Here is a 14,301-nt window from a genome sequence, read left to right as displayed (position 1 = left end):
TCTACGAGCCGCCTTTGTGCCATGCCCCTCAAGGCAAGCGCAAAAAAGTCCATGTTAGGTGTTAAATTCTTAGTTCTCACACAAAAAATAATGGATTTATAATTTAATTGCTTTTTAAGAAAATATTTTATCAGGATGAATGATGAACAACATTAGCAAATAGGGGGTTCTCGGAGCTTTGGTGAGCGAGCGAAAAAAGCGTCAAATTTTTAAAAGGCGCACTCCTGGGCTGAGGTGCAAGGTGCACCAGGCATGCGCCTAGGACCTAGGTGAGGTGCATACCCTAAGAAGCGCCTCGCTTGTGCACCTAGGAGAGTCCAAAATTCCTCTTGTTTCTTCCTTTCTTCAGTACCTTGATGGGATTCCCCTTGAACCTAGTAAATCTGATGAGCATATTTGGACTCCATCTCTTAGGTGTCTTTTCTTCTGCTTCCTTTTTCAAAACTTTGGTCACTACCAATCCTTCTTCTTTGCTGGCCTTTCCTATTATGTAAGTGCGGAGTGCTCTTACCCTCCTAAAATTGGAGCCTTCTACTGGGAAGTGCTCCATGGGAGTATCAAAACATGTGACATTCTTCAAATGAGGAGACCTAAGTGGTGTTTATCTCTGGGTGCCTCATGTGTATACTTGATGCTTGTGTAGTCATCTCCTGCATTGTACAGGCCCTTTTCTCTAATGGATTACTTTTTTCTCAATATAATACACTATACTTTACTTTTTCTCAAAAAAAGTTAGATCAAATGGTGAGATTTCATATTGCTTAACAATCTCCTGTCCTTTTGTCTCTTTCCTTGGCTATAGGTGGACTTTTCCTGCTAGTTTGGCTACATTGTTTGAATTGGCAACCTTTAGATGCTAAAAGAAAAGAACTGATTTGTACAATATTGGAGGAAACTAATGTTAGAATTTTTGAAGACAAAAAGAGATGTGGCGATTATTGAGACCATTTCAGTAAGGGTGGCATATTGGGTAGAGACCATGTATGTCTTTTCACTTTTGACAACTAATGATGTCATTAGGAATTGGGGTGCAGTGGCTGGGTCTTTTTTTGACAAGTAACAAAATTTCATTAATGACAGTTTAATGTGCAGTGGCTGGGTCTTCTTATTCAAAGAAAGGAAAGTTGATGAGAACATGGTCACTGCTGGAAAGAGGAAGTGTGAAGCTGATTTTTGATAGTAATGGCTTTGGCAATCCAGGACCTTCTGGAATAAGAGTTTTTAAAAATGAAAATGGGCCTGTGTTAGAATTGTTTTTTGGGACAATTGGGATAGGGGATTCAATGAAGGCAGGATTGACAGCAGCAGTTTTTGGGGTTGAGAAGGCAGTAGAAATGGGTATGGAGAAACTTGTCATTGAGGGTGATTAAAAAATTGTATTACGCTGACAGCTGGCTACGTAGTGATGCAAGAGCATTGTGGATTTATAGGAAAGAGATCCAAGCAGTTGAGATGGCTATCAAGAAATATTCAATTGATGAGGGTTCAATGGGTGCAAAGGTTCACAAGTAGTATCATCGACACTCTTGCCAAAGTGGAATGAAATCAAACTTTTTTTGGCTCAAGTGTAAATCATAATGATATGGGGTGAGGTAGAGGGGTTATTTTCTTTTTGTTGTAATTAATGGTAATAGTGTACATGTTTTAATTTAATAAAATGTTTCTGTTACTCATAAAAAAATGTGGATTCAAGCAATTAATAACAACAGAGAGGGAAGAGAGAAAGAATAGAGAGAGAAGAGAAGAGAAACAAGTGAGAGGCCTTGCTATGCATGCACAGGATTCTGTTACTTTATATGAGACATTATAAAAAATGGTAAAAGACAAGTAATGACATAGCAAAATACAAATTCAAGGGAGAAACTTTCTAGGCCCTTTTGGGTTGCCATATCCTCTATTTTCTTTACTTTATTGAGGGGTTAGTTCCATATACGTCTTATACTTTTTTTCCTTTAATGAAATTAGTGTTTTTTTTTTTTTTTTTTCCTGCAAAAGTACAATAGGATTTCAAAATGCATCAGATGCCTCTTTCTTTTACTTATTTCCTTAATTACTTTTATTAACAGATGCTGTTCTTTATTTCAGGTGTTGATCTCATTCGTCAAGGATGGAGTAGGAAGGGTCCAACTGTACTGCAGGAAGGTTATGGGACTGCATCTGTTCTTCCAGAGCAAGGAATTTATCTAGCGGCATCTATGTACCGTCCTGTGCTCCAGGTCTTTGTATTAGCATAGTTCATTTATGTGGTTTGAATATTATACAGTATTAGTACATTTTGTAACTTTAATTGACTTTTAATGTTCTGTTTAATTCTGCAGTTTACTGATAAGGTTGCCTCCTTGTTGCCTCCAAAGTACTCTCAGCTTGGGTGAGCATAGAATCCATTCACCATTTTCTGCTTCTTTGAAGTGCATATGAATTAACTATTTGTTGCAAAAACTCTTTACTACTGGACTTAAGATGTATTTTTATTTTTTTTGTATTATAAAGATAAATTGTTTAATAAATAATTACACATACATAGAATTACAAAAGCAAGGTATCTTTTTTTAACAGAAAATAGGTAAAAAATGCATATAAATCCCCCTGTATGAAGTTAACATAAGGCGCATATTTCACCCATCTAGTTTTTCTCTAATAATGTGTGTTAACTTCAATGTGTTTAGTCTTGTCATGTTGGACAGGGTTATATTCTATATCGATGGCTGCCTTTTTGTTGCAATAGAGGCATTAGGCTAGTAATAGGAAATCCCTACTAAAGTAGCACTTCCTTTATCCACAAAACGTCAGCCACATCATGTGCCATGGTGCAGTATTCTGCCTTTCTAACAATCACCACCTATTTTTTACTTTGCCAGGTCACCAAATTATCTCCTACAAAATACTGTAACTGGTAGTAGATATATTATCAGTGGAACTTGCCCAACTGACATTGGAATATGCTTCTACTCTGAGGTTCCCATCTGTGAAGAGTCCTGATGTTGTACTGTATTATCATAGTCCCAGTTGTATGCTGTACATTATTTATTTTCTTCTTCTTTAGTATATCTATTATCAGTTGAATGCTGTATTATCACAGTCACCAAATTATCGATTCATTCAGTTGGACACCCCAGAATTCTTGTGTCTTCTCTTGTATGAACTGGGCTGGTGACATGGTATCAGAGCAGGTCGTGAATAGCGGCTTGTAACCTCAGTTTCTTGCTTCAGTTTGAAGAGTAATCCTCAGGCTTTTGACTTCCGGGGCTGATATAGTCCTTATTGCGTAAGGGAGTAAAAAAATCTACTATCAAGGACTTCTCTAAAACACTCATAAAAAAGGACTTCTCTAAAACCCAATGTCATGAATGTAAGGGGTGGTGTGTTCGGAAGCGTGTCGTTAACCACTTCGGAACACCAGTTTCAATATTTATAAATTTTCCGATTCTCAAAAGAACTACAAAACGCAGTTAGTGGTGAGAAAGGGGTCGTATCCATAGGGAAGCGGGGGAAAAATTGTTATGTACTTCAATCCGGACAAAATAACAAGATTTGAGATTGCAGAAACACAAAATTTAATTAACTGAATTGGACTCCATTAAAATAAAATTCTAACAATGCTGAAAGTAAAAATTGCAGAAAAATAAATAAATAACAGATATAAAAAAACTAAATAAAAAATCTGCAACTCGGTCAGAGGTAGCAATCTCTGGATCTATCCTTTGACCCTCGAACTCCTCGAGTTGGGCCTTCCGTCTTACCTGGCCGAATTTCAAATCTGCAGAAAGGAAGACAAAAATAAGTTGCAGAAATAAAATAAAAGCTGGAAATTAAAGAACTGAAAATAAAAACACACTTAAAAAGTAAATCTAAAACTATGGGGAATTGGTTGGGATCCGGATCCAGAGGTGGCAGTAGTGGCTAGGCGAACTGCAAGCAGGAACCCCTCCTCTTGCCTGGGCGTTCTCCTCTTCCTCTACCCTTGAACTTCTCAAGAATAGCCTTCCGTCTTACTAGGGGGCAGAATCCAACACAAAATAACATAAAAGAAAATAAAGAAAACAAAAGGGATGGCTTATCAAATCCAGTGGCGGTAGTTGTAGATTGGCTAGACTGCTTGTAGAAACCCCTCCGGACAAGATCTGGGCATCCTTCCCTTCTACAACCCTTGAACTCCTCAAGAAACCTTAGCCTTGAACTGGGTGAATTTACCAACCCTTTCTCTAGGGCCCTTGGGGTCCTTTTTATAGAGAAGGGTGGACAAAACTGGGATTAGAGAGGAAGAGATGGGCAGCTCTTGGGTTTATGCAAAAATATGGGTGCCCTAGGGTTTGAGAATGGAGGGTTAGGATTGTTCTAAGGAGATCTTAAGGCTGAGATGAGGAGGAGAGGGTGCCCAATATTATGTAGGGCTGAGATTTGGGCGCCTATAGCTGGAGAAAGGTGATTGGTCTGTGTGATGTGGCGTCCTAAGGTGATTGGTTGAGGTTTAGGGAGTGAGGTGTAAGGCTAGGATGCTGTCTAGGGAGAGATTTAAGGGTATGAGGGGCTGCTAAGGCTTGGATGGTTGAGATTAGAGGTTAGGAGAGAGTGGAGGGTGGAGATTTGATAACTAGGGGTGGCTAGGGTTTGTTAGAGGTGAAAAGGATGAGTGGGGAGGCTCCCTAGGGTTTGCTAAGGAGAGGGGAGTATGCTAATACAGTAGGAGGGGCGCCTATCTGGGTTTGGCAGATAGGAGGTGCCCTCCTGTCCTCAGTTTTTCACAGAAACACCCCCACTCAGCTGGAATTCACACTAGCTTCCAAAAACTGCATTTCAGCCCTGGAACTTCCCTAGTTTTGCCCAGGATTTGAACAGGGACCCTTAGAGGTCACAATATTGAATTTAACTGGGAAAAAGGGCACATTTTGACTATTCTAAGGCCTAGGTAACCGTAAAATGATGCCCGTTAAGGCATCAAAATACAGAGTTATCAAGGGGTTTGGACACATTGTCTCTCATTGTAAGAAGAATGTTTGCACCTATTGCACGGTCATATTATTCCAGATTGCCCTGTTCGGCCATCTAAGGGAACTATGAAGAAGAATCAACCATGAGCATATCAAGTGACCGAGGGATAGGCTACTGATGCATCTATTACTAAAGCCTACCCTAAACCCTCCAAATTAATTTTTTGAGACCCACTACACATTGTTACTGCCAATGGTTAGAAGTTGAACATCATTGGGAGTAATGATTTTTGCCTCAATCTCTCACCCTCAACTTCCTTTTCCCTTAGTAATACCTTTGTTCCCAATCTTACTACTAGTCTTGTTTGAGTTGGTCAACTTGTTGATGAAGGTCACATTTTGACTTTTTCCTCTAATGGTTGTTTCATTTAGGATTTGAGTTGGTCAACTTGTTAATGAAGGCCACATTCTGACTTTTTCCTCTGTGGATGATATGTTATTGATCGGAGATGGTGAAGGAATTTGAGAACTCAAATCACTTCTTAGGACTTGAAATCCAAAGGAGTAATTGGGGATATTTTGTTTTCCAACACAAGTATGCATTTGATATTGTCAAAGTTAGCAGGTCTTACTGATAATAAGCAGGTTTACACTCCCTTGGAACTAAATGTTAAGTTGTCTTAGTCAGAAGATTCTTTACTGATGCTTCCCTCTATCGACAACTTGTGGGGTAGGGCTCCCACACATCAATGGTGGGAGGGCTCCCACACATCAATGGTGGGAGGGCTCCCACACATGAAAGTGTACATGAAATGCAAAATCAACACTTTTATTAATCAAAATAAATGAAGTTTTACAATGTTTGCTCACTTGACATGTCTGACACTACTACAATGACATAAATACAATTATAAAAGAATTTTGGAAACAAGATTCTCAATGACTGGAAGGACACATGGCCTAATGGGCAATGTCACATATAGATTTTGCTGTTATTACACTGACTCAAAATTATCCACAAGTACAATGGGTTTAAATGCTTCTAGGCTATTATCCAAAATATAGGGTCCATTGACAACATATTCCCTATCAATCATTTTTCCTAAAGTCAAATACTGAAAAGTATAAGAATTAGGTAGAAAGGTTACACAACAATTCAAGGAAATTTCTATATTACTGATGGAAAAAGATTAGTAGGTAACATAGAAACATGAAGAACAAGTGATATGTCAATACCAAGCGGAAGAGATATGGTTATTTGCATACTCCTTGCTTTTTCCATCTGTTATTGATGACGATGAATATACATACATACTATATATATATGTATATGTATGTACGTGTGTGTGTGTTCTTAATGCATTATTTAATTTAATATTTATTTATTGCATTCTTTCTTTGCTATGGTTCTTAGGGGTTGCATACTCTGCCTTTTCCATCTGCTCTTGATGACTGCATATCATATGGTTATTTTTTCTTATATGTTTTATTCTATTGGGTCCATGTTGATGTCATTCACTGTTTGAGTTTTGAAAATTTCACAGGAACGATGGTCTTCTAGCTTTCCTGGAGAACTTTCTGAAGGATCATTTCTTGCCTACAATGTTTGTTGATTATCGGAAAGGCATACAACAGGCTATATCGAGCAAGTCTCATGAACTCATAATTCAATCAGTGAAATATTACTATAATAATAGCAAAGATACAAGGCGGGGATCAAATATTTTATATTTTGAGTATGCTTAAGACAAAATTAGAGTATTGTAAATTGCTAATCAACAGGTAGAAAATATTATCATAGTTTAATTGCTATTGATGATTTGAATGACCTGGAGTAGGTTATAAACTCGTATTTTTATTATAATGAGTAAACATTTAAACCTTTTCCTTTCTTATCAATAACAATTCTTTCATTGCTAGAGTGGAAATCATGAAATGAGCAAGGGAAAATTCAAACACAAGAGAAATAACAAGCTCCCAAGGCATTAACTCTTCCCTTGTACAGACTTTTCCTCATTATCCCTGATGTGCTCAGATTCAGCTAATTTTCTGTTATTCTAATTCAGGTGAACAAGATATTCACTGAATTCAGAATTTCTGATTTTCTAATGACTAACGAGGTGATAAAACTGTGATAGGCTTGCTTTCCCTCCATTTATCCAGCCTATGAAAACCTTACAATTGCCTTCTACTTCCAATTTTTGACATTCCTGCAGGTATACAAGTCTTAGACCTTGAAACAGAGTCTACATTTTTTCTCTTATAGAAGTAATGCTGGCTTATGCTGTGAAAAAATAGATAATATCATGTTCTCATTCTGGTTTTCTACATGTACGTTTGTTACCGAATTTACCAAGGAACCAGCAACTATAGTTTGACACTTCGACTTTATAGCACCTTTTTCTTGTGGGGACCAGCGTTTCACTTGAATCTGTCTTCTTTTTGAAGGGTTTTAGATCTCATACCATGATATAAAGATGTCATCAACTGGAATAATCAGCGTACTTTTCCCTTGATAACACCTATTGAACTGTCCTTAAATGAATCCTATTTATCTAATCTTCCACCTTTTTTTTTTTTGTAAATAACATTTCATTGTAAAGAACTCCTACCTGCCCCCCAAAGAGAGGCAGAAGGCCAAGAAAGTATAATTACAAATCCATCAAAAAATAGATGTCAAGCTCTGGAAAGCCTCCCTCCAACTGCCCTCTAAAAGCTCCTTCTCAAGTCAAATAGTCAGCCACAGAATTCACACTTCTAGGCATCCATTTGAATGAGCTTTTCATCCTGTTGCCTAGATATTGTGCATGTCTAACCAATGGCCTAAAACTCCATTGGATCTCTTGTCTCTGCAACCAATATATCACTGTTTGGCAGTCTGCCTCAACCTCCAGGACCCTTATGCATTGCATGTTTATCAGTTCAAACCTTGAACCATAGCCATCTCTGCCCTATAGAGCCTGAAAAACTATGCTGTTATGATCTATAACACCTCCATTTTGTTGCTCACAGCTTGGTGACCAGCCTCAATCTGCCACCCTCTTTTTTTTTGATCAGTAACAGAAGTTCATTAACAACAAATTGGTTACAGTTTTGGCATTGCAATACAATAGTTTGTTTGGGATTCACTTTCCTTCCCATTCATAGTACACCCATATTACATTACAGTTGTATCCAAAATAAGTGTTCCCTCTGAAATCTTACACCCATAGTACACTCTTATTTGGCCAAAGAGTCAGCTATACCATTGTCTGAACTCTTAACCCATGTAAAGGTTGCTCCCAAGTCCTTGGATAAATTGTCAATCTTCCTTATGTTTTACATGTAAGTCCAAACAGCTGAAAAATTGTTATTCATCTAGAATATTAGCACTTTAGAGTCCCCTTCCACCTCCACCTGTTGAAAGCCAAGCTGTTTAGCAAATCTCAGCCCCTGCAATACTGCCATCACTTCAGATCTGACTCCCCTATTCCATTTTCTACTGAGAACATTCCTATTGCGGTGCCATTTCCATCTCTGAATACACCTCCAATCCCTGAGGGTCCGGGGTCACGAAGTGAACTCCCACTGGGATTCAGTTTCAATCTATTTCTTGATGGAGGTTTCCATTTCATCATAATTGTGTCTCTAGCAGTGGGAGGTTCTACCACCACAATCTGCCATCATCCTCTTAGCAAATTATGGAGGGCTTCCCCCTCTAGCACTGGAGGATTTTACCTTCATATGATATACTTACAGCAGAATTGAAAAACACTACTTGGAGATGGTGACAAAAGAATTGAAGAAAGAAGTACAAGAAAAGAACCCCTTAGGATCAAAAGACAGTATTCTCTTATCCCAGCCAAAGAGAAGTTAAATACTCCTGACAAACAGTTTAACAACTCAATCATTTTTTGAAGGTAAATAAAAATTTTATTAAAAGAGAAAAAGAAATACAAGGAAGGTAATAAGCAATCACCTGAGAGAGTAGACAACCCAAACACTAAATCCCAATAGAAAAGCCCCAAGTCCCTTGACATAAAAAAAAACTAGCCCTTCAACCATTTACTGTTACAAGAGCATCATCATCATCATCATCCATGCTTTATCCCAAGTACAAGAGTTCGGCTACACAAATCCTGTTTTGCCAATCTGTTCTATTTAAAGCCATATCCATTTTGAAATTATTAGTGATTAAATCATTTCTTACTACTTCTGCCCCTGACCTTTTTGGTCTACCCTGAGCTCCTCTATCTCCTTCATTGTGAAACATATCACTTCTTCTAACTTGTGCAGTTGGTAGTCTTCTATGCATGTGCCCAAACCATCTCAGTCTACTCTGTCCTCATTTTGTCACCTATTGGAGATACTCCTAGGTTCCTATTGGATAACTTCCTTCTTAATCTTATCCTTTCTACTTTTTCCACTCATCCATCTAAGCATTCACATTTCTACCACATTCGTTTTCTGGACATGTTGTTTCTTGACTGCCCAACACTCTGCTCCATACAACATAACTACTCTTAAAACTTTTTTTATAGAATTTTCCTTTAAAACTTTTTTTTTATAGAATTTTCCTTTAAATCTAAAATAACTTTCTAACAACCCTCGTGAAGTCCAACAGAGACCCTAACCTCCCCCCCTCAAGAAAAAAAAAAAGACCAACTCTTCTCTATTTCTTGAATGATGTCTTCTTTTAATTGGCCTTCTGTTTTTCTCTTTTCATTATCTTGTTAAGCCATACCAAAACAATCCTCCTTTTAATTTCATGAACAGCTTTGAAACAGGAATTTGATGCTGGTTCTTTTGATTTTTGTTTTTGAGTTTTAAAATGTGTAAATTGATAAAAAAAGAAGAGTTTTAAAATGTGTAACTGTATTTGAAGCTTCCACAACTTCTTTTGACTGCCCAAAACAGTCTTATCCCTATTTGAAGCCAAAGACCTTCTGCCTTATCTTTCCCTCTTTGTAATAATTTCCCTACAGTCTACATCATTATTTTCCTTGTCTTGGAACACTGGGTGGTTATCAAAGTTGCAATTAACTGCTGAAATATTTTTATCTCCTTCTCTCTTCTCCTTTCCTCCATTGTTTTGAAAGCTTCCCTTGCGAACTCTTCTCATTTCCTCAACCCTATGAGTTTCATTGAGGATTACCTCATCCTCACTTTCCTCCTCCGAATCTGACTTCAACACCTCCTCTCTTCTTCCACAAGGGAAAAAGTTCTAAATCTTGTCCTAACTATATGGGGTCGAATACATGAATCCCGTTTCACCATTTCTTTTTGTTCAGTGTCATATCCATTGTCAAAATACTAACTTTAATAAGAACTAAGCTGTTGGAAAGAAAGGTAAAGGTGTAGTTGCTAGTTCATCTTAAAACAGCATTACTCAAGGGCATAGAACTGTTACAAATACACTCATGCAATACGGGAAGAATTTAATAGGAGGTTGTAATTTTTAATTTCCTTGAGGAGGGTTAAGGGTTAAGAAAGTATACCTCCTTCCCCCCTTGTATTTATTTCTAAAATCTTATGAGATTCTGTTATTGATAAAAGAAAGAATTTAATAGGAGGCAATGGCAGAAACCAATGCCTAGGGCAGCGGATTACTTGTTGTAAATGCGGAGGAGGGTCATATCTCAGCCTAATGTTGTGCAAGGCAAGTAATGTATTGATGATGAGCTTGAAGGAGATGCTATACTAGCTGGGTTATTAGATCAACGTGAAGAAGAAAAGATCCATGATGTTTTTAATGTATTGACTCTAGTAGTTAGGTGCATTCTTTATACCCCCTAAGGCGATTGAAGAAGAGTGGCCAAGGATCAACATCTTCAGGATAAGTTGTACAACAGGTGGAAGATTATGCAATGCCATTAATGATATTGGTATTTGTGAGAATTTTGTCTCAAGAAATGGTCACTAAGTTGAATCTCAAAACTAAAATACCTCCCAAGGCTTGTCACATTGCATGGATCAAGAAAGAAGAAGTTAACATGACTAAGTAATGCTTGATTTCTTTTTTCCATAGGCAAGAAATGTAAGGAAAAAGTTTTATACTTTTATGTGATGTTGTAGAGATGGAAGCATGCCATTTACTCCTAGGCAGGCCATGACAATTTGATAGAAAGACAGTTCATTTGGGAGACAAGAACACCCATGTTTTTATCAAGGACAGGCAGAAAATTGTTCATGCACTAATGAAGGATGAGGATTTTTTCAAATCCTCTAGGGAGGTGGGAAAGCAAGTGCTGACTACTGAACCATTTAAGGACAACCTGCAAGAAAGTGGTATAGCATATGTGCTAGTTGTTCAAGAAGTGTAAGAGGAAGGTTAACTTGATATTCCTCATGAAATTCATCAACTACTAGAAAAATACATAGAAGTTATCCCTATTGATTTGTCTGATGGATTGACCTCTAAGTCTAAGAGGAGTATCCAATACCATACTAATTTAGTTCCTAGTGTTAGTCTACCCCATTTGTCAGACTGTATGATGAGTGTTAAGGAGCATGAGAAGCTGCAAAGACAAGTTGATGAGTTACTAAGAAAGGGTTTCTTCTTTTGTGAATCAATAAGCCCACGTGCTGTACCTGCCTTGTTGACACCAAAGGCAGGAACTTGGAGAATATGTGTAGACCACATTTCATAATTTTGATATTGATGAACATTTTTCCGTGTAGAGTTGGAGAAATTTTTGAGATATTTTGCTAATCTTGCTAAGATATTTGGAATATCTGAAAAGTCAGGAAAGTTTTCTAGAAACTTGGAGTTAGTTAATAAACCTTCTGTTAAAGTCAACAGTTCAGGGGTATTTGAGTCATTTCAGAGTAGGTTATTTTAGGTTGTTTTGTTTATTATGTTTGAGATTCAATAGTGTCCCATACTTAATGAGGGGCATAAAGGTCATTGTATCCTGATTAGAACTCCATATATATATATATTATTCTGGTCAGCTGAGTGAGTGATTTTTCCCTCTTCTGGGAACAGCCGAACCATCTCTTCATCTTCCTCTCTCTTTCCTTTCTCTTCTCTTTCTTCTGTTTTCTCTTTCTATTTTTCTCTCTATTTCAGGAAGGAAATCAGGTCTGATCTAATATCTAAGACCTTGAAGAGATCATTAGAAGAAATATAATACATTTAATGCTTAAAACCATAGCAAAGAATTATATAAATCAAATAGGAAAAATTAAGACACTGTAATAGGTATATTTTTCTTTGTCTCCCTTTTGGTCTTTAGCCAACTTCTCTTCTTTATATATATCAGTTTTTTGCAATTTTTACTTTCATCTTTATTTTACTATGTGCTTTGATTAGATTGAGAATACTCTTTTGTAGTTATATGCATCTCATAGTTGTCAAGGTGACTAGGCGGTTTTCCATGGGCGCCTCACCCAAACGCCCCGGATTTTGTATTCTAGGCGCCCGCCTAAAGACTTAAGCGGGCACCTAGGCGACTAGGTGGGCGCCTATATACAAGGCGGGCGCCTACATACATATAATAATTTTTTTTAATTTGTTATTTTGATATTTTATTAGATGTTTTTTTCTTTTAAAATAAAACTGGTTACATACTATAATTATTTTATTATTAAGACAACAATACAAAGCCTTTTCTTCTTCTCCGGTTACATGCATAAGGGTTTTTTCGGTTCGATTGGAGAGGGAGGAGAACCAAAGACTTCATTCCCCAGCCGAACTCCATCTCACCTCAGCTTCAGCAGGCAAGTTTTTCTCTTCTTCCGCCCCTGATTGTTCTCAGTCGCTAGTCCTAGTCTCAGTCCCTTATTTTTTTTTTGAAAAAACAGGGGCTCCGCCCCTATACTCCTCTCTGCCCTACTGTTCTCAATCGATAGTCTCAGACTCTCAGTCCCTTTTTTTTTTGGAAAAACAGGGGTTTATACTCCTCCTTGCCCCTAATCTCCTATACTTCTTCTTCTTCCTCTTCTTCTTCCACCCCTATACTCCTCTCCTCCCTTCCTAGTTCCTGCACTTATTTATTTATTTTTTTTCAGTTAATAGTTAGTGTACATGCTTGCTAGTTAGTGTATAGTTAGTGTACTGTGTACTTGCTTGCTAGTTATATGAAATTTATATTTTTATACTCATTTGAATGATTTATAGAGTTAATAGTTAGTGTACATGCTTGCTAGTTAGCACGCAAAACCAATAAAATAGCTTACAAAAGCATAGATAAAGTAAAAACTCAAGAAAATTAATATTTTAAAATTCCAACGCCTAGGCGCCTGGGCGCCCTGTGGTCGCCTAGCCTTGCCTTGGCGCCTTGAAAACTATGATGCATCTTTTCATTTTCTTTTGAATTACAGTGACTTGTTAAGTGAATCGTATAAAAGTAGTAGGCCAATTATCCAATCACCGATTCCCTGCTATTTTTTTTGGAAAATATTTTTGAAAATTGTGATGATTTAAACGAAATATTGAAAAGCTTTGATAATATTTTAAAATTTCAAATTTTACATATAGTCTAAAATGAAATTTCGCTGGCATATCAGTAAAATATCAAGGATATTTGGAAAAAGAAGATTCCTGAAAGATTTTGTATTACCACCTATAAAATGGGGATATTTCAGGGATATGCTGCCAAATATTGTTGATATTGTGAACCATGATGTAGACAATTGTGCCATCAACAAGATCACCACCAAGTACCTCTTTCCTATATCTCGATTAGATGACATGTTAGATCTGCTTCATGGTGCTAAGGTGTTTTCCAAAATTGACTTGAAAAGTGTCTACAATCAATTCAGAATTTGAGGTGACAAGTGGAAGACAACTTTCAAGATCTGGAATGTTCTTTATGAGTGATCAGTGGTGCCTTTTGGCTTATTTAATGTTCCTATCACTTTTATGTGTTTAACTAATAGTCGTAAAACTATTTATTACGATGATTGTGGTTGCTTATTTGATGACATCTAACGAAAGTTCTTGAGACTTTATGCTAACTTGAAAGACTGTCATTTTCTAACAGTGTAGCTGCTGTTTTTGAGTTATAATGTGAGTTAAGATGGCGTATAAGTTAATAATCATAAGTGGAAGCTGTCTACAATTGCCCTACACCTACTACTATTGAAGAAACATGGAGTTTCACGATTTAGCATCACGTTATAGGTGCTTCATCAAAGATTTCTACACTATATAGCAGCATCCATGATTGATTCTTTAAAGAAAGGCAGGTTTATATGGAGTAAAGAAGCCGAGAGGAGCTTTCAGCTTCTTTAGGTGAAGCTCTGTACAAGACCAGTGTTAGCTATGCCATGTTTTGAGAAATTGTTTGAGGGTGGACTATGATGCATCAGGTATTGGTGTAGGAGCAATTCTTAACCAAGAAGGAAGGTCCATTTCTTATTAGAGTGAAAAACTTAGTGAAACATGAAG

General features: G+C 37.2%; 1 protein-coding gene across 1 annotated transcript in view; it reads left to right on the top strand.

Annotated features, from left to right (window-relative positions):
* Positions 1-14,301, top strand: part of SEC8 (subunit of exocyst complex 8) — an 87,440-nt gene that overhangs the window by 42,868 nt on the left and 30,271 nt on the right. The window contains exons 14-16 of the mRNA XM_010249423.3: positions 2,086-2,216; positions 2,319-2,368; positions 6,473-6,573. Coding sequence (XP_010247725.1) covers positions 2,086-2,216; positions 2,319-2,368; positions 6,473-6,573 — 282 coding nt within the window. The remainder of the gene's footprint in view (positions 1-2,085; positions 2,217-2,318; positions 2,369-6,472; positions 6,574-14,301) is intronic.

This window comes from Nelumbo nucifera, chromosome 4, assembly GCF_055504915.1.
Source record: "Nelumbo nucifera cultivar China Antique chromosome 4, China Antique-T2T, whole genome shotgun sequence".
Lineage (NCBI taxonomy): Eukaryota > Viridiplantae > Streptophyta > Magnoliopsida > Proteales > Nelumbonaceae > Nelumbo > Nelumbo nucifera.
Note: the sequence above shows the minus strand (reverse complement) of the source record. Positions and strands in the feature narration are given on the sequence as shown.